This window comes from Squalius cephalus (assembly GCF_949319135.1).
Source record: "Squalius cephalus genome assembly, chromosome: 24".
In the NCBI taxonomy this organism is placed as follows: domain Eukaryota; kingdom Metazoa; phylum Chordata; class Actinopteri; order Cypriniformes; family Leuciscidae; genus Squalius; species Squalius cephalus.
Window position 1 is genome coordinate 16,102,254 of NC_137145.1, and position 21,470 is coordinate 16,123,723.

Consider the following 21,470-nt stretch of genomic DNA (forward strand, 5'->3'; position numbering starts at 1 on the left):
TCCTTGTATTGCTTCAGCACCGCACGACTCCAACTTTCACCTTTAGCAAAACAGCATTAATCAACCCCCTACTGATGAACAAAAATTCAAAATGTTTACAAAGTACAGTAATTGGATGTTTATGTACAAAGGACCATAGCAAGGAATTATGTGTTCCTTTACTGCATATTGCTGATACTGCATATTGCAAATGTGACTTTTTTCTTATATTACTACTTAAATTTCAGTGTGACTTATGGAAGGTTGTTTCCGTCACAGAATAAAAAATAAAAAAGGTAACTGCGACTTTTATCTCAGAATTGTGCGATATAAAGTCGCAATTGCGAGTTATAAAGTCAGAATTGCGTGATATAAAGTCGCAATTGCGTAAAGTCAGAATTGCATGATATAAAGTCACAGTTGCGTGTTATAAAGTCAGAATTGTGAGAAATAAACTTCAGAATTGCATGTTTATATCTCGCAATTCTGACTTTATAACTCGCAATTGGGAGTCAGAATTTCATGATATAGGCCTAAAGTCGCAATTGCGTTATAAAGTCTCACAATTCGGAGAAAATATTTCAGAATTGCGAGATAAAACATTTTAAAAGATAATTGAGACTTTTTATATCACAATTGCTAGTTTACATCTGTATTACATTATAACATGCAATTCCGACTCGACTCGCAATTCTGAGAAATAAATTCGCAATTGTGAGATAAAAAGTCGCAATTATCTTTTAAAATGTTTTATTCTGTGATGGAAACAACCTACCATAATGACTTCATATCTCGCAAATTGTTGCAATTGTTTTTTATGATTGTGACTGGTGATTGTAATTGTGACTTTTAAATCTTACAACATGTCTAACTTGCAATGTGGTTGCAATTGTAACATTGTTTCACCCCTAGAATCACCCCTACGACCCTCCCTGTATATAGGCCTCACATGATTAACACACAAACCCACCCTCTCTTGTTTTAATCAATCTTTCAGAACATTTGAAATATAGAGGCTGTAAAATGACAAAGAAAAAGCTCACAGATAAACAACCACCACCTGCATTTCACAGATGTGTTTCACCGGAGGGAAAAACGTGTGTATGGCTTGACAGTGCTTGACAACACTGCTACCTGTGCCTACTAACCAAGCACTCCTCATAAATATCATAGACAGAGACCACCTCATAACCAATTCTGAGTCCCCACGTGGACCCACGGAACGCCTAACAGCACGTTTTGAAGTTTAATGAAAGAAGTTTTACATGCGTACAGGAGTTCAGGAAGAAACCCATTTATGCATTCCTCACGAGTGCCACAAGCACCAGAATGGGCTTAATTGGTGTATGCCATCTTATTCAAATCTTATACTCTAAATAATATTACTTTTGCTTTTTGTTTCCCACTCCATATAAGCTTTGCATTTATCCAGTCCCCTGGGTGCACCATTCTGAATAGAAATGAACCTTATCAAAAAAAAAAAAAAAAAAAAAATAGTCAGAGGAAGGGAATATTAAGAAGGCAAAAATAAATGAGGCCTCGGAAAAAAAAGAAAAAAAAGTGGTTCTCTGTTGGCAGGAGGCAAAGGTGGTATGACATGTTTACTTATGAGAGGAAGAAGAAAAAACAACACAATTAACAGGTTGGCCCCTAACAAATTAAATTCTAGACCAATTTTGTACAAAGGTCAGGGGATGGATTTGGCTAACTCACGAACAAAATGTAAACTGTGATTGTACACATAAGGATGCTACATATCAGAGGCCGCCACATTATCTTTTAACCCTCTCTACTTTATGTACAGTGAACATAACGACAGACAGGCACTTTAAAAGTGCCAACAGCATCATCTCTGACCCCCGAGGGAAAAGAGGCCATTATCGGTGATGAAGGCAATCAATCAAACTGATTCATTCCTAAAGCAATAAATACGACATTGCAAGAAGGGCTGAAAGAGAGAGATATCAGGATGTAATGACTCTCACTAGAAGTGTCATCAGCAGCACCTGGTCCTCAGCAGTTACAAAAAACAGGGAAAAAAAAACTCTTAACCTTAAAAGCTTCCATCTTAGAAGGGAAGTGGCTACGAGGGAGGGTAAAATCTAACCAACGGTGCTGTCAGTCTATCAGACAGTAGCTAAGTGTTGGGGAAAGTTACTTTTAAAAAGTAATGGGTTACAATATTGCGTTCCTCCCTCAAAAGTAACTAAATGTGTTACTTTTTCTCACCTGAGCTGGGCTTAAGAATTTTTTTTTTTAAAGTCCTATTTTTGGCAAATGTAAAAGCCCTTTCACACCAATAGTGAAATGAATAAGCCTCAGGCTGAAGGAAATGTACAGTAGAGGGCGCAGCTCACACAAACCTTTCAGCTGTGCTGCCATTCTGGATTAGAGAACAATAGGATGTAGGCAAAGAATGTTCAACACTCTTACTTCAACAATAAAAAAAAAATAAAACAATTAAGCTCAAATGTGGTAGTTTAGTAATTTTTGCTTATTATGGTTGAATTGGATCATCAAAGTCAGCAGCAAAGACATTGGTTAATAAAGTGAGATTAAATTCATAAAGTATATTTCTGTAATTTAACATTTAATTGCAGGTTTGCGCAGTATTCTGAATTTGCATTACACTGTTTTTATTTATTTTGAGGAATAATTAGGCTAATCTGTTTTTGTGCAAGTAAGATGAGTGCTTGCATGCTCACATTCAGTCTTGATAGAACTAACCGTAGCCATCATGTTTATATGGTGCACACAGACAGCACCTCCGCACCTTACTCTTGATTTCTCTCAACACGGGCACATCAGAGGTGTTAATCTAAAATGGGAAAACAAAGTACCTTGCGATACCTATTTGAAAAAATAACTCAGACATTTTGTTGAAAATTTAAAAGTAATGTGTTACTTTACTAGATACTTGGGAAAAGTAATCTGATTAAATAAATACATAACTCTAACCGAATGCTGATTGGTTCTTTCAATGCCACGGCACCAGCCAATCAGAAGTACTTCCAAATCCAAGTAACCATATTCAGTATATAGTACCCTAGCCTGCGATCGGCACGCTGCACAATATGAAAGCTTCTGTTGTCCCTCCTCCTCCCCAGCACCACCTGTAGAGATCTGCTATGGGGGTTCACCATTTCTTGCAGCTTATTTTTGACTAAGCTGAACAAATTGTATTTGCTCAGCAGCAACAGCGTAGCAGATCTTGTCTACCAAATCTTGCCTATGCAGCCCGTTCTCATCCTAGGGCGTCATATACTGCCGCTTTTGACATTTCGTCTTATCCAACGCACATGGCACCCTTTAGCGTCAATATGAGACACAGATAGATATGGGCCAGAAGGCGCCTCCTAGCGGTCTAACCCTAACCCTACCCCAGACCTAAACCTACCCATACCGAACAAAGCTCTGCGCGTGTCATATTGACGCTAAAGGGTGCCATGTGCGTTGGATGTAGACGAAATGTCAAAAGCGTCAGTATATGACGCCCTAGGATGAGAATGCGTTGGCATATGCCAATATTTATCCACTCGAGAGTTGTCATGACAGAACTCAAATTACTTGTAATGCTATACCCTCAATTTGAGGGTATAGCATTACAAGCCTCAATACAGTTTCTGAAGTCAGGAAAAAAAAAAGTTTAGGTTTACATCGGGTTTTATTTTTTTAACATAAATTTGTTTTTGTATTTGTGATTAGTGGATATAATTTAATAGAATATATTTATTTTATATTATTATTACTATTAATGGTTTAAATTATAATTGTTACTTGATTATTCTGTCACACATACAGAAAGCATGGTCAGGATCCTTAACAGTCAGTACTGCATAACCCAGGCTCAGAGCCTTTTCATTCAAACAAGTGCAGATGTATGCCTATGTGATATAATGACTGGAATTTGACATTTTTAATTTGTTGCTGTGTGTTTGCTGTGGTTGTCATCAGTATATGCATATCCTGTTATAGATAATAATAATAATAATAATAATAATAATAATTTGTTACATTTATATAGCGCTTTTTCTGAGACCTCAAAGCGCTTTACATAGATGGGGGAATCTCCTCAAGCACCACCAATGTGCAGCATCCACTTGGATGATGCGACAGCAGCCATATTGCACCAGAACGCCCACCACACACCAGCTTACTGGTGGAGAGGAGACAGTGATGAAGCCAATCAGTATATGGGGATGATTAGGAGGCCATTATGGACAGGGGCCAAGGGGCAAATTTGGCCAGGATGCCGGGGTTACACCCCTACTCTTTTTCGAAGGACATCCTGGGATTTTTAATGACCACAGAGAGTCAGGACGGTTTAACGTCTCATCCGAAGGACGGTGCTTTTTTGGCAGTATAGGCCTTATTTGCAAACACCGGAAGTAGCTAACCGCGGCCATATTGTTGACATGACATCTGTCCTGCCCCTAGCCGCACGCAGGTTTGAGTTGAGGGGAGCAGTAGCTTAATGGCTTCATTTCGTCGGTATCAAGAGAAGATAAGCTTGATTGGTGTGGACCCATATCAAATAGACCCAATAGCCTTAAGTAAATATCCGTCCTTATTGCCAGCCGTAACTTATCCGGATATTTATTAAATTTTACAGAGCTGCCAACTCTCACGCATTCACCGTGAGACACTTTTCACACGCTCTCACGCCACACATCCATTTTCTCACGAAGCAAAGAGGGCACGGAGACCGACAGACTAGACAGAGCAGGTTACTTATGATCTAAAAAATCTCAGCTATCATTTTCTGTCACTTTTATTGCGAAATTCAAATAATAAATACCGTTTTGGCGCTTGTAAATGTGACGCGACAGATCCCTAGCGGCACGTGAACCGATCATCTCTAGCTAATAGTAAATAAACACGAACACTGTTGAAAGATACAGTAAGTTACAACTTACCGAAATGTATATTCCTCATACATAATATCGACCAATCAATCAAACAAACAAACAAAGGGTTCAATAAAACAGCTGGAGAACAATTATGTCACATAACATTTACCTCAGGAAAGCCTTTTGATGACCATAATATAGGCTATAGTTAGTTGGCTAGAAAAAAGAGCTATAGAGTATTTTGCTAAATATGTGTATATTATATATTTATTATATGTTTACTTATATCATTAAATAAAGTTATAATGAAAAAAACGCATTATATCTCTCTCTGTATGTTTACAGCATTAGGTGAGTTGTTTTTTTCTTGATAAAAATGAATGCCTATCTTGTGTAGCCTACCTAATATTTATCCAAATGAGTCAATATTAAATCAAATCACAATAATTGAATTGAAAATATAAAAAAAGCGTAGCTTACCAGAAATTGTACCATGTAAACATTGTAACATGTTGTCACTAAACCTAATAAAATTCAGTTTAGTTGCTAAAATGTTTTGACAATCACAATACTTATTGTGATGCAATATTTTTTTTTACATCCCCCCAATCCCCCCTAACATGTGGTAAAATGATGGGAACAGACTTTGCTGTGGGGAGTTTAGACTATATTTATCCTAGCTAGCCACAAGTCTCTCCTGCGCTGGCTCAACTCCTCTGTCTCGTTCCATTCACGTTTTCTGACAGTCGGTATCGCATAAAAACTTCGGGGTTCTTATTGCTGTTGTTAGAACAGCCGTGTATTACACAACACACCATCGCGCTGTTTAAAAAAAATAAAAAATACAGCGATAATACCATGGATAACACCACGCTGCCTCGCTTGTCAATTGACAGACTGACAGTTGCCGTGGTTTCTATGTCAACAACATGGCCGCCGCGAACAATGATGACGTAGATAGAATAAGAACTATAGTGTCCCCGTCACTACACTGGGTCATTAGGACCCACACAGACCACAGGGTGAGCACCCCCTGCTGGCCTCGCTAACACCTCTTCCAGCAGCAACCTGGTTTTTCTCAGGAGGTCTCCCATCCAGGTACTAACCAGGCTCAGCCCTGCTTAGCTTCAGTGGGCAACCAGTCTTGGGCTACAGGGTGATATGGCTGCTGGCCATGAGCAACATATAGAGCAGCATTGTTTGCTCTCCATTTCAGCGCTCAGTTTATTTATCACAAAATAAAATGCATACAAAAACATCCCTGCAACTGATGAACATCCACTGACATCCAGCTGAAATTAAAAAAAACAAAACTGGGATTTAAAACCAGGGCTTCTTGCACTCAAAATCTTACTTCGTAACTACACCAAGTCATCATTATTTTATATATATTTTTATATATGTATAGTGTATGCATTAAAATAAACTATTTTGCATTTTTGTAAACTATTTTTGTATATAGCAAAAGTTTATTTGACATTTAGTTCTTCTTTTACATTGACTTTAGTTGTCCATATTCACAATCAGATAACCCTGTTTAATGCATTATGTTTTGTCCACAAAACTTTTCCTATTGGCATAAAGCTGCAAGAAAAAGTGAAATTTTAAGTGGGGATATGGATATTTCGACAGCAAAATTGATTTGCATACTTCGCACAAGCATTTTTTCTAAGAAAGTTCCCTGTCAAACCCCCGTCATAACTGAAACCCCCTGTGACAATATTCTGCTGACAATGCCTGACTTAATTTTCCCTTTCTGTCTCCCAGCCACACAAAAACCACCCCATGGAAGTCTCAGGTGCGTGCGCCCATGCCTGCACGAATGTGTGCATGTGTGTCTGTCTGAGAGGCTCTAGACATTAAAGTGAATTTTAACAAGGTACGACGACTGGCTGGTGGTATGGGGGAAACCTGCCAAGCTCAGATGCTGTCTCTCTGTTTGCCATCTCACCCTGTTTTCACAAGCTCCGGCCAATTAGCTGCTTTCTCTTTCTACTGGACTAGCTGACAGTCCCATATTTTCACCGCAAGTTCTATATGAACATTAATAATCAAAAAAGTCTGGAATCCATTACTGTCACAGTAAAGCGACTTACGCTCACTGTATGGCAAATGCAAGTACATCAATCCTAAATTATTATGGAAGTGAGCGGAGACACTGAGATGGTGTCATGGGGATTCTAAGGTGAGGGTAGGCTAGTCTGGTCAGGAGAACCAAAGTTAGTCAATTTCACAACACTTTGGCTTTTATAAGCATTGAAAAGGAACGGTTAACATGAAAATGAAAATTATAATATATCAGCAAAATAGACATTATGGTTTTGGAATGAGTAGCCTAAATTATGACAACATTTACATTGTGGATGAATTAACGATTTCATTGATTGTAATATTTTGAATACTGACATCTAGAATCATGTCTAGAGCAGCGTTTATAGATCAAAACAGCATAGAAACGGAAGTTGCAGCTGTCTTTTACCCCCTTATTTTGATGTACATCTGAATGCAACGGCTTTTCAAACAAGAAAAATATTAGACAGGGACTTGATTTTGCCTATCGGGAATTGATTGCATCATTGTGGTTTGTCTGTTATTTCATGTGAATGAGGTTTCCCCATAGACAGTAAAAGAAATGGACACAGCGACCCCATTGGACTCAACGGAGAAAAGTGAAGTCAATTAGAAGCACTCACTTCCTGATGGCTGAGCGTACTGCACAGACTCAAACTGAGCTTGATGATGTAGATGTGACGTGAGCAACCTGTCTGACAGTTGTAAGTCTTGTAGTAGCTGTGCCAAGAGAAATCTGAATCATTCCCTTCCGAAACTTGCAGAGACGGAGAGTGTGAGTAGGAGGTGTCCATGAGCTAGGAGCAGGAGAAACTTTTGCTAAGTATTCTGATTAATTATTTTGCCTCCACGTCCCCCCGATTGCCCGCGAGCTTCTCCTCCTGTCCATACGGTAATTTCTCTACTGTGCGACAGAGTCGCGTGGTTATGACGCAATCGTTAGCCTATTTTTACAAAAACTGCATCTACGGGGCCATAACGTAAGATACAAGGTAATGGAGCCTTTTATACATTTTCGTGTTTCTTTAGAAATAAATAATAGACAAATGGAGTCTTTAAACGCCTCAGATGTAAAGTTATTCGCTGTCAAAGTGACGCCAAAATGAATGGGAGTCAATGGAATGCTAACAGCAGGTGGGGGTCCGCTAATCAATGGCGGCGCCCGGGGAAGCTTCAATGTTTTCCGAAACATTGGGGGCTTGGGTTTCCCCGCCAATAAACACGTCATCAGAAAACATATGAGATGTCACTGCCTGTGGGAGGGGAAGTTATTTTGATTAAATATAATGACATCACATGAATTAAAAAATAATACAATGATGTGCACATAAAAAAAATCCTTTATAATATATATTTCAATATTGCATCAAAAATAACTGTCAATTTTTATTTCACTGTCGGAAATTTTCCATATTTTATGAATGCTTCCCCGCCATTGACAGAATTTTCCGGGTTTCCATGTTTTCACAGTTATACCGAAGGGGGCGCTATTACGCATTTTCTGAAAGAGCACTGAATCTCTGGATCAAAACTGACAAAAAAAGAAACAGAAAAAATCCATAAAAGCATTGCCTATGCACTTGGTAAACACCAAGTTTCAAAAACACCTTTTTATCATATTTGTGTTCAAAATGTTGTTGTTTTTTATTTTTCTTACCCACATTCAAGTGTTGATAAAGAAAAAAAAATGGCATTAAGCTGGAATAAACAGTTTTTTGTTGTTGTTGTTGTTTAAAAGCAGAGGCTCTGTTCTTTCTTTTGATATACTGCATGTTCAGATATTCATACAACAAAATATTCATGTGGATGTGGCTGAACGTGCAGCACGTGTATATGAAACGTTGCAAAGACTTTAAAACTCGGAATAAATTCATAAAACGACCAATAAGAATAAGTAACTATAGTTTGGATTTATTAAAAGTTTGTTTACCTTCTCCGCAGCTCTCCCTCATAGTGTCGTATATACGGATCCGCCTGTACAAATGCGTTGAGGTTTGGTAAAGTCTCATTAATGATAAAATCCGACATTGCTGACACGCTCTCAGTTTTAATAGAGCGATATACTTCCATCTCTTGCTCAAGGATGTCTCGTATAGTCCAAACTCAAGAGAGGTGGGAGCTTCTCTGTGGGCTTCGCAAACTTATGATGACCAATCCACCTTGGCCTGTTGCCCAATCCAGTCAGCGCTCAGAGCAGAACAGGCTCTCTTTTATTTAAAACACATTTCTTCACTGGCAGCAAACGTGACCTTTTCTCTCAGAGTTCGTGCAGTCATAATCCTTTTTTTCTGACTTGATTGCAACAGAGAAATCTAGTTTCTTCTTTTTTTTAGTGTTAGAATTGAAAGTTGACTTGACAATTTTGTCTTTGCTTTTCTGGATGTCGCATAAGGCTACTGTCCAGAGATTGCAAAATTGAGGGAAAAAAAAAAAGTTGTTTCCCTGCCGATCCTTAGTTTCATTAGGCTATTATTCATTTATTTAAAAAAAAAAAATCTTATAAATGAATTAAAAATATAAATATTTTAAATATATAGGCTATTATTAACATTATTAATGTTATTATTGAATTTTGTGTATGTGTGTGTGTGGTTGTGTGAAGTGTATTATCAATGTTGTGGACAGTTTGTTTTTCAGGATTCTTTGATGAATAGAAAGTTATATTTCATTTATTTGAAATATAATCTTTTGTTAAATTATAAATGTCTTTACTGTAACTGTAACTCATTTTATTGCATTCTTGCTGAATAAAAGCATTGATTTATTTTATTTACCCCCCCCCCCCCCCCCCCCCCCCCCCACACACACACACACACACACACACACAATTATTTTTATTGATTGATTGATTGATTGATTGACAAAATACATTTGTACTGACCCCAAACTTTTGAACGGTAGTGTATAATGTTACAAAAGCTTTCTATTTCAAAAAATAGAACAAAATTTTTACCTAACTGTTTTCAACATTGATAATAATAATAAACATTTCTTGAGCAGCAAATCAGCATACTAGAAGGATTTTTGAAGGATCATGTGACACTGAAGACTGATGAGTAATCATGCTGAAAATTCAGCTTTGATCACAGGAATAAATTACATTTTAAAATATATTAAAATAGATAGGCCTAAAGCTTAGCAAATTATATCCTTCTGTCTCCCCTAAATGTGATAAGTGCAAAGCTGCCGAGGGTACCCTGGCACATCTTTTTTGGTTCTGTGCTCAAATTTTTTTGGCTAAAAATATTCCAGTTTATTTTGCCAAGGTCTATAACTGTTTTACTTCCTGACCCTATGATAGCAATTCTTGGTTGGTCAGAGTCAGACCAAGCGGCAACATTCTAATCTGAAAAATGAAGCCTACCCGGAAGTGCGAAAAACTGCAATACATCGAAAATCCGCTAGGGGCAGGTCCCAAAAGGGAGCAAATGTCCATAGACCCCCATGTTAAAATGTCTGTTTTCACAGCATAAATTCATGTTTTTACAGGTTGGTCCCATGGACTTTTATTGTATTTTTCGATAGGTTCCGAGTGCCTGACAACTGTGAGGGGGGTGAATGTTTTTCTAACTCGTTAGTTTAGATCGTATTTAGATATAAAATGTATGACAAATAAGGGTGTGGTTAACTTTGATTGACAGCTTGATTGACAGCTGATAACGAGCATAGGCTGCGCCGAGTGGAATTCCTGAAATTTGACATCTCGGCCATGATCTGACACAACACATCATACCACCGGGCGGGGTTAGGATTTCCCAAGATTTTCCAAGATGGCGCCGCCCATACCCCCCATAAACGGCCTCAAACCGTTCTTCAGAAAGTCTATGGGTGACGTCACAGACGCTTTGTCCATATATTTTACAGTCTATGGGTCAGTCTCACTGGAGTCTCTCAGTTCAAAGGTACGATTACCTGTTCGATATGGTATGACTGTAGCTAAGAACGTCATCCTGCTTTTGTGGAAGAAAAATACTACGACCCTCTTTTCTGACTGGCTATCCGGACTCACTTGTATGTTACACCTGGAAAGAATTAGATACACCATTTCTGGGAATTCTGCAAAATTCGACAAAATGTGGGAACCAGTTTTTACTTTTTTGTCGAGCCACAAAGACTAATGATTTATTTATTTCAGATTTCTAACATTCACTTTCTGGTATTATTGTGATTACACTTTGTAGGAGAGGTTGGCCTTGTATATGGTCATCTTCCCCCTTTTTTTATTTTTTATTTTATTTTACATATTGCACAGATTTCCGTTATATGAAGGGTCTCTTTGTCTGTTATTGTCTGTTTTTGATGTTTGAAAAAACATAAAAATAATATTCAGAAAATATATTAAAATATAAAACAGTTATTTTAAATTGTAATAATTTCATGATATAATTTTTTTTTTTTTTTGTGAGCATAAGTGACTTCTTTTAAAAACATAAAAAATCTTACCGATCCCAAACTTTTGAAAGGCAGTGCATATGTAAGCAATAAGGTACTATCAAGGCTAGTGCTGTATCATGAATAAGTCACGGCTGAAGGGCGTTATTAAGCGTGACTTATTCACGATACAGCACTAGCTTCTTATTGCTTTTATAAAATGGTTACCACACAATACAAAATATTAAGGTCAAAAATATGTATCAATGCAACTTTCATGAAGTAAAATCACTAAAAGCCTTCCTTCCGCTGGAAAAAAATAGTTAGTAAATAGGCTAGTAACAGAAGTTACATTATTTCGCCATTATTGACTGACTCACCATCTAGAGAAGACTTTTATATTGAAACTAAGGACTTAAACTTATAAACACGGAGAAGCAAGACGCAACTGACAAATGACTAGCGTATCAGGGCACGGGGGAACCGTCTGCAAGATTTTTTTTATCATATTCACTGAAACCGACACTATGCTCTGACAGAACAACATAAATCAGCCGGTTTTAGAAAAAACCCACGCTTCTACCTCCACCTGGAGCCTGTTATTTGTTTTGCAAAAATCCACCCGCTCCCGGTTCTTCTGGTCCAATCAGCGCAGGGCTATGTGAGTTCTGACTGTCAATCACAGTTCGTGCACATGCCACAGATCCCCCCCCTCCCTCCCCTCTCGCGCACGTTACAATCATAGACTGTAAAAAAATATGGACGTAGTGTCCGTGACGTCACCCGTAGGTTTCTGAAGAGCATTTTTGAAGCCTAAAGTGGGCGGAGCCGGCCGTCGCCATCTTGGCCTTGCGTCACTCCCGGATAACAGAAAATGGGCAAAGAGGCGGGGCGTGAGTGGAGCTGAGCGCCCACCTAGCTCGACGTGATCGAGTTAGCTCAGGCTAGGGAGGTAATGCTATAACGTTATGCTACTGACAGTACCAAGTCTGCGACTGCACAGGGCCTCGCGCTAAAGTGACAGATGATGATGTAAAGCCAATTCAAAGTTCCTATTTTTGCCCTTCGAAATATTATAATAGTTAAAAGACATGGCTACAATTGAGACTGTGTATCGTGATTCTGTACTATTGTAGGATTGAGTGCAAATCAAATGCAAATGAATCTTCCAGGTGATTTGTTCAAACGTAATTCCACACAGAACTCAACATTCCAGACACCAAATCACCAACCCCAGAGCCATAAAATCAGGCTCCAGCCAGTCTCCGCCAACCAACGAAAAACCCCAACTAAGAACTTTTTATGGCCAAACTAAAGGAAGAACTTGTCAATGTGAGATAGCTTGGAAAAGAATGATTGGCTCAGAGATGGCACAACTCAGTGCCCGATCAAGATAACAGCAGAAGTTGCTGGACACCCACAACATTCCGGACCCCCTCCTCCTTAAGGACCTCTGAATGACCAAACCAGAGTTCTCTTCTCTTCAAATCAGAGAACTGAGATTTTACCTATAACAATAGATAAAAATCATCCCAGAACAATTCTTGATGGACTTATAATCAAACATCATGCAACTACATAATTCTATGTTATTTTTACAATATATGTGTGTGTCTAATATGCTTAGATCCCATATAATTCATGTAATTGTTATAACTATTAGATGCTTGAATGAAAGTGTGTCGTGCTTCCTATCAGTACGATCGTATGTTCTTAATTCAAAAGATGGCTTGAGTGAAATCTGTGTGAAATGTTCCGTATTCTTATAATAGTAATAATGTCTAAACTGTGGCCTCTTTCCTCTCTGCTAGAGCTTAGAGAGTAAGGAGAGCACAGATAAGCTTGATTTATGATAAGAAGTGAAGAGAACGTCACCTCCTAAATAAAGACAGTGTCTAATTGGTAAGAACTGATCCAGGAGGCTGGGCAGACATTTGAGTTTAAAATCTTAACACCAGAACAAAGTTTAAGTTTAGTGCAGAATAAAAATGCAGCGGGAGATGAAGATCTAAACCACACCAGTAACCATGTAGACGCGCAGAGACGAAAGAACCCAAATCAAGATCAGAAGAACATGGGTTAAACAACTTCATTCAAGCCATCATCTACTCTCGCCTCAATTTCCTTTCTTTTCTTAGTTCCCTTTCTTTTCCGTTGTGAGTCTCGGTTCTAAGTCAAGTTTTGCGGAAAGATTTCGGTCCACGTTTCTTCTGCAAAGCCAGCTTCAACAGAGACTTTCGTTCATCCGCCAGCACCCCACGTGACTGGCCGCCCCATCTATCCAAGCACGGGGACACCAGCCAACGAACGAACTCGGGAAACCCCCTTTGACGCCGACCAAAGGAATTCCCAAAAGGAACGCAAAACGAGCAAGTAACCTCCAGACTCTTAAGCTGAACTGGTGTATTTTGATATAGATTTAATAACCTACGAAACGATAGAAAGGTTAAATTAATGTTTGATGGTTCGTTCAGGTCATGTCTTATAAGTGAATATAGAATCTTGAGATTTCATCATCTCACTCATCATCTCACTCTTTCCTCACTCTATTCCTTTCTGCAACTCGTATGAATGTGTGTGTGCGTGTGTTTGTGTTAGATATTAGTTTTATGTGTTAGAATAATCAATAAAGTCTTGTTTGTAATTTAAATAGAAGTCTTACTTGTGCACATAATGCTTACGAATTTAATGTCTTAAACTGCTGATCTAAGTTACCTTGCTAATAAATAGTGTTTCACTATATTTTGGATATTTATATCCGTTGCAGAGCTGATAGTTACGGCCGGTTCAAATGAACCCTGAACGAGTCATTTGCTCGGTCGTAATAAGTGATTCTTTCGAATTCCCTATAAATGAATTAATAATTCTTTTGAGCTAAATTGACCTGTTAGAATCACTAATCATACAATTATCTTACACTATTCTGCTAGTTGAAAATGTATTATGCAGTAACTTAATATTACTCTGAGAGAGTGTGTGTGACAGTGATTTATGTGCATAACGGTATGTCAGTCATTCTTTTTTTATAGTCTATGGTCCGTCAGCGCGGCATCGTCAAGTTCGTAGAGAGCCTATTCAGTCCATTTTAAATTCTGATTTTGGCCGCCTCTCAAATGGGTTAAACCATAGATATATTGCCTATGAAGTTCAAGTAAATGCACTAAAAAAATCCACGCTCATTCAAGGATCTGCATTTATTGCATGGATGGAGAAAGCGCCGACACCTGCAGGATTTCATCTGAGGGTACATAAGCATATTATAATCTATCTGTTCCGTGAGAGCAGGACGAACGTGTCATGATCCCGGTATTCTCTTCTGTCTCTGTCTCCCCCTTGTGGTCTGTTTCTTTGATTCATTCATCTCTCTGACACACCCACCACACACACACACACACACACTCGCTCTTCATTCACACACTACTTGCCCGGACACACCCACTTACTATTACGCTCATTCATTCTACGCCAGCTGTTTTCCATCATTCTTCTCTTTACTCAATCTATCTCTTCACCTGCTTCCACTTTCTTCTAATCAGCGTTCCTACTTCTAGTACCCCTTTTCCCATTTTCCTCTGCCAGATTATTGTCAATGTTTCTTACGTCACGGAGCTTACCTGTTAGAATCTTGTCTTGTCTTGTCTTGTCCAGTCAAAGCCTGGTTTTGGTACATGTGTATTTGGAAGCTACGCGCTGTCTGGACTGTTTAATGCTGAAGCTTTTCTCTGCCCAGCTACTCTGTATCTGACGACGAGAGACGGACCCCAAGCCCAGTTTTGATTTGTTGCTGCCGAATGCTGAGTGGTATGCTGAGTACCTTTACGGGACTGTTCTTCAGTTGATACATTAAGAGACTTTGTGTTCATCCTATTTTCTACAACAACAGACATTCTGTTTGACAGCTACGCAGCCTGCCTTATTTCCATTAAAGAACTGTTTATTTTGAATTCCTTTTTGGGTCCTTATTCCTGAACGAGTGACGTGACAGAATAATCTGGCCAGCTATGGACCCAGCAACCGATCATCCCTTCCAGTCAGCGGTGGAATTCCAGGGAGCCATGCTGGGCCGCCAACAGGACGAGCTGTCCACTACCCGTCGAGCAGTCGAATCCTTGGCGAGTCAGCTGTCGGATCTCTCGGAGCAGGTCCACGGTCTTCGCTCGGAGCCTCACCCTCGCTTCTCTGGAACGCAAGAACCCAGAATAAACAATCCGCCCTGCTACTCCGGCGACCCTTCAGAATGCCGCTCATTCCTTACTCAATGTGAGGTGGTTTTTACTCTACAGCCGCTTACCTATTCGCTGGATCGCACCCGGATTGCCTACGTTGTTTCTCTTCTCACCGGGAGGGCTCGTGAATGGGGTACGGCGGTCTGGAACGCCGACTCGGATTGCACCAGTTGTTACTCGACATTTAAGGAGGAGATGACTCGAGTGTTTGATCGTTCTTCACATGGCGTTGAGGCCTCTCGTCTACTCTCATCCCTCCGTCAAGGCAAACGGTCAGTTCCAGATTTTTCCATAGAGTTTCGTACGCTCGCCACTACCTGCGGATGGAATGAGCCAGCACTGGTTGCTCGATTCATTGAGGGGCTCAACACAGACATCAAGGACGAGATTCTCTCCCGTGAGATGCCGACCCATCTGGACGCTCTCATTGACCAAGCCATCCGCATAGATAAACGTTTTGAGCTTCGGCGTCGAGCACGCGGCATGGAGAGGACTCTGCTCGCCTCACCATCTGTCTCTCCAATCACCCCTCCCGTCAGCTCGGCTCCCGAACCCATGCAGTTGGGAGGAATTCGCATCACTACGGCTGAACGAGAGCGTCGCATCATTAATAGACTCTGCCTTTACTGCGGATCTGCCGGTCATTTCGCAGCATCATGCAAGTTAAAAGCCAACGCTCGTCAGTAAGGGGAGGGCTTCTGGCGAGCACTACAGTTTCTGTCCCTCCGCCAAGTTCACGCACTACTTTCCCTGCCACTCTCCAGTGGTCGGGATCCTCTGTTACCTGTCAAGCCCTTATCGACTCGGGAGCGGAGGCAAGTTTTTTGGATGAGACCTGGGCTATTGAACAGGGCATTCCTTTAGTTAATTTGAATGACTGTACGCCTGTTTTTGCCCTCGACGGTAGCAAGCTGGAAGAAGTCAGCCGCGCCACCATTCCGGTGAGTCTCACGATTTCAGGAAATCACAGAGAGACAATTACTTTTTTTATTTTTCATTCGCCCTACACTCCTGTTGTTTTGGGCCATCCTTGGCTCGTGGAACACAATCCACATATTGACTGGGGCAAGGGGTCCATTCTCTCGTGGAAATTATCTTGTCATGTGAAGTGTTTAGTGTCTGCTGTTCCTCCTGTCTCTTCTGTTTCTGTGTTTCAGGAGGATCCGGGTGATTTGTCTGGAGTCCCGGAGGAGTACCTGGATCTGCGGGCGGTCTTTAGTCGTTCACGGGCCGCTTCTCTCCCTCCTCATCGCCCGTATGACTGTTGTATTGACCTCCTCCCTGGTACGACCCCGCCGCGGGGCAGACTATTTTCGTTGTCCGCGCCAGAGCGCGAAGCTCTGGAGAAATATCTCTCCGAGTCCCTCGCCGCGGGAACTATTGTTCCGTCCTCCTCTCCCGCTGGCGCAGGTTTCTTTTTCGTGAAAAAGAAAGACGGCTCTTTGCGCCCTTGTATAGATTATCGTGGGCTCAATGACATAACGGTCAAGAACCGCTACCCTCTTCCCCTTATGTCATCGGCGTTCGAGATCCTTCAGGGCGCAAAGGTTTTCACGAAACTAGATCTGCGTAACGCGTATCATTTAGTGCGTATAAGAGAGGGGGATGAGTGGAAGACCGCGTTTAATACCCCCCTCGGGCACTTTGAATATAAGGTTCTTCCGTTCGGCCTCGTCAACGCTCCTTCAGTTTTTCAAGCCCTGGTCAACGATGTTTTAAGAGATATGTTAAACATCTTCGTATTTGTCTATTTAGATGACATACTAATCTTCTCCCCATCTCTCCAGGTTCACGTACAGCACGTACGCCGTGTACTCCAACGGTTGTTGGAGAATCGTCTTTTTGTTAAGGCCGAGAAGTGTACCTTTCATGCCCAGTCTGTCACGTTTTTAGGATCGGTCATTTCTGCTGACGGGGTCAGCATGGACCTTGCCAAGGTTCGTGCTGTCACTGATTGGCCGGTTCCCGACTCACGAGTCGCCCTACAGCGTTTCCTGGGCTTTGCAAATTTTTATCGAAGATTTATCCGCAACTTTAGCCAGGTCGCCGCCCCCCTTACCGCGCTCACGTCGGTCAAGTCATGTTTTGAATGGACGCACTCAGCCCAGTCCGCTTTTGATCGTTTAAAGTTCTTGTTTACGTCAGCTCCCATTCTTGCGACCCCCGATCCCTCCAAGCAATTTATCGTGGAGGTTGACGCATCAGAGGTGGGCGTTGGAGCCATTCTTTCACAACGTTCATCCACTGATGATAAGATTCACCCGTGCGCATTCTATTCTCACCGTCTCTCTCCGTCCGAGCGAAACTATGATGTTGGTAATCGTGAGCTTCTAGCCATCCGATTGGCCTTGGGGGAATGGCGTCATTGGCTCGAGGGTTCCCCTCTCCCATTCATTGTCTGGACCGATCATAAAAACCTCGAGTACATTCGATCTGCTAAACGTCTTAATGCTCGTCAGGCACGTTGGTCCTTGTTCTTCGATCGTTTTGATTTTTCCATTTCGTATCGCCCTGGCTCTAGGAACATTAAGCCCGACGCTCTCTCACGCCAATTCGATTCCCCCGAGGGAACCCCTGCTAGGGAGGAGATCCTCCCACAGGGTTGCATCGTTGGCTCCTCCATCTGGGGAATTGAACGTATAGTTAAGCGAGCTCTTTCTCGGGTTATTATTCCTCGCCAATGTCCACGAGACCTACTCTTTGTTCCTGTCTCCACTCGCTTAGCCGTCATGCAGTGGGGTCACTCCTCCAAGCTGTTTGCTCATCCTGGAGTCAGGGGCACCGTTGCAGCAATCCGTCAGAAATTCTGGTGGCCTACCCGCGAGCGCGATATTCGTCGATTTGTGGCCGCCTGTTCTATTTGTGCTCAGACTAAATCTAGTAATTCGCCACCTGCTGGTCTGCTTAGACCCTTACCCATTCCTTCTCGCCCGTGGTCACACATCGCGCTGGATTTCATTACTGGACTGCCGGTGTCCAGAGACAACACTGTAATTCTTACCGTCATAGACCGCTTTTCTAAAGCAGCTCACTTCATTCCTCTTCCCAAGCTTCCGTCCGCTAAAGAGACCGCTCAAGTAGTCGTGAATCATGTTTTCAAGATTCACGGACTCCCCTCGGATGTCGTGTCCGATCGTGGACCTCAATTTGCGTCACTGTTCTGGAAGGAATTTTGTCGTCAGATCGGTGCCTCACCTAGTCTGTCCTCTGGTTTTCACCCGCAGACCAACGGTCAGGCCGAGCGCGCTAATCAGGTTATTGGTCGTATTCTCCGCAGTCTCGCGTTCCGTAACCCCTCCTCATGGGCAGATCAACTCCCATGGGCAGAGTATGCTTACAATTCTTCTCCGTCCTCCGCCACTGGCTTGTCTCCCTTTCACAGCTGTCTTGGGTACCAACCGCCTCTATTTCCGTCCCAAGAAACAGAAACCAATGTCCCGTCCGTCGAGGCGTTTATTCAGCGTTGTAAGAAAACCTGGAGAAGGGTGAGGTCTGCTCTGTGTCATTCTCGTTCTCGCACTCGTCGTGCGGCTAATCGTTGTCGTACTAAGAGCCCTAGATACACCTGCGGTCAAAGGGTATGGCTCTCCACTCTTAACCTTCCGTTACGATCTCCTTCCCGCAAGTTGGCCCCTAAATTCATTGGGCCATATTCTATCTCCAAGATCATCAGTCCTGTCGCGGTTAAGCTTAGATTGCCTCCCAACCTCCGGCGCATCCATCCAGTGTTTCATGTCTCGTGCATCAAGCCCGTCGTCCGCGCCCCCCCTCGCCAGGTTTCCCCTCCTATTCACGTTGATGAGGGTCCTGTCTACCGCGTACGTAGATTATTAGATGTCCGACCACGGGGTCGTGGCCACCAGTACCTCGTCGACTGGGAGGGATACGGGCCTGAGGAGAGGAGCTGGATCCCCTCCCGGAACGTCTTGGACCGCTCGCTGATTGAGGACTTCTACCGCACTCGCCAGTCTCAATCCTCGGGAGCGCCAGGAGGCGCTCCTTGAGGAGGGAGTACTGTCATGATCCCGGTATTCTCTTCTGTCTCTGTCTCCCCCTTGTGGTCTGTTTCTTTGATTCATTCATCTCTCTGACACACCCACCACACACACACACACACACACTCGCTCTTCATTCACACACTACTTGCCCGGACACACCCACTTACTATTACGCTCATTCATTCTACGCCAGCTGTTTTCCATCATTCTTCTCTTTACTCAATCTATCTCTTCACCTGCTTCCACTTTCTTCTAATCAGCGTTCCTACTTCTAGTACCCCTTTTCCCATTTTCCTCTGCCAGATTATTGTCAATGTTTCTTACGTCACGGAGCTTACCTGTTAGAATCTTGTCTTGTCTTGTCTTGTCCAGTCAAAGCCTGGTTTTGGTACATGTGTATTTGGAAGCTACGCGCTGTCTGGACTGTTTAATGCTGAAGCTTTTCTCTGCCCAGCTACTCTGTATCTGACGACGAGAGACGGACCCCAAGCCCAGTTTTGATTTGTTGCTGCCGAATGCTGAGTGGTATGCTGAGTACCTTTACGGGACTGTTCTTCAGTTGATACATTAAGAGACTTTGTGTTCATCCTATTTTCTACAACAACAGACATTCTGTTTGACAGCTACGCAGCCTGCCTTATTTCCATTAAAGAACTGTTTATTTTGAATTCCTTTTTGGGTCCTTATTCCTGAACGAGTGACGTGACAGAACGAGCCTTTATTGACGTTTTTAAATCTGAAAACTCCAAAAAGCAACGAAATTGTAAGACATCCATTAGTGCATGTTCACAGAGGAAAACAACTGAAATACAGCGCTGGATGTTCTCTCAAACGATACTCGACGACAACGACGGAATCCTAGGCCGTGGGCGAAGTAATGGGTGTATTAAATTGTATGAAATAATCCCGAAAAAAAGCACAAAACACTGCAGAGATGGCAAGTTCAGCAGCTGGCATTTGCTGAGGTGAAGTGACGGCTAGTAACAGCAGACAAACGGCTAGCATTGACATCAGCGGCAATCCACCTGTCACTCAAGTGGCCACACCCTTAATTATGCAGAACTTTAAGGATTAATCAACTAAACGGATGAGTTATAAAAAAATTCACCCCCCTCACAGTTGTCATGAAGGGCAAAATTAGCTGTATAGACCAAAGCCACATATAGACACCAGGCTGTAAACACGTTTTTTTCTGCTGTAAAATTTGGCATTTTAACATGGGGGAGATACAGATTTGACTCACTTTTGACACCAGCCTCAAGCGGCCAGTCAACGAATTGCAGTTTAACTCACTTCCGTGTTGGTTTCAATAGAGAGACGTGGAGGTTGCCGCTTGGTTACAATATCACATGCACATGCCTGAAGTTCGCAGGTGTGTTGGATTGTACGAAGCGTGATGGCGGAGAGAAAATCTACTAACAAGCTTCCAATTCCTCGGTTAACAACCAGAGCTAGGAGGTCCAAAACAACCAAGGAAAAGAACGTGATGCTTCGATGCTGAAGAGACGGATGCGTTCACAGAAAATCTGGTGCACATGCACTGACGAGCACGAACTCGATGGGCGGGTGCTTGGTGGTAGTGGGGGAGGGGCATGAGAGTTGTAAACATTCAAAATTGACTTGCCACTGCAGCTTTAAAGGGTAACTAAACCCTAAACCAACTTTTTTTAGTTAATGATCTGTAAGAATGGGGCCTTATTAGTGCTGTTCATTGATTCGAGTAACTTTTTTGACATTTGGGTATAAAGTGTTTTAATTCTACAATATATGGTGCAAAAATGTCTAAGTGCTGCCCTCTTCAGGTTGAATGGTGGCTACTGCAGTTGAATTTTCCTATTGGATGTTTGCGGTACTACGTGACGTAAGCAGGTTCCAGCTCACCACGCCCTCCCTTGGTACGAGCTACCACGCCCTTGGATGAGCTAGCGTAGATTTATATGTATTTAGTACAGTGGTCAGGAGGATACGTAGGTGTA

The 21,470-nt window shown here is 41.9% G+C and overlaps 1 protein-coding gene across 1 annotated transcript in view; it reads right to left on the reverse strand.

Moving 5' to 3' along the window:
* The window catches only part of gbe1a (glucan (1,4-alpha-), branching enzyme 1a), a 140,865-nt gene extending 131,770 nt beyond the window's left edge, over nt 1–9,095 (reverse strand). The window contains exon 1 of the mRNA XM_079861623.1: nt 8,830–9,095. Coding sequence (XP_079717749.1) covers nt 8,830–8,969 — 140 coding nt within the window. The 5' untranslated portion in view covers nt 8,970–9,095. The remainder of the gene's footprint in view (nt 1–8,829) is intronic.
* Between the last annotated feature and the right edge of the window lie 12,375 nt (nt 9,096–21,470).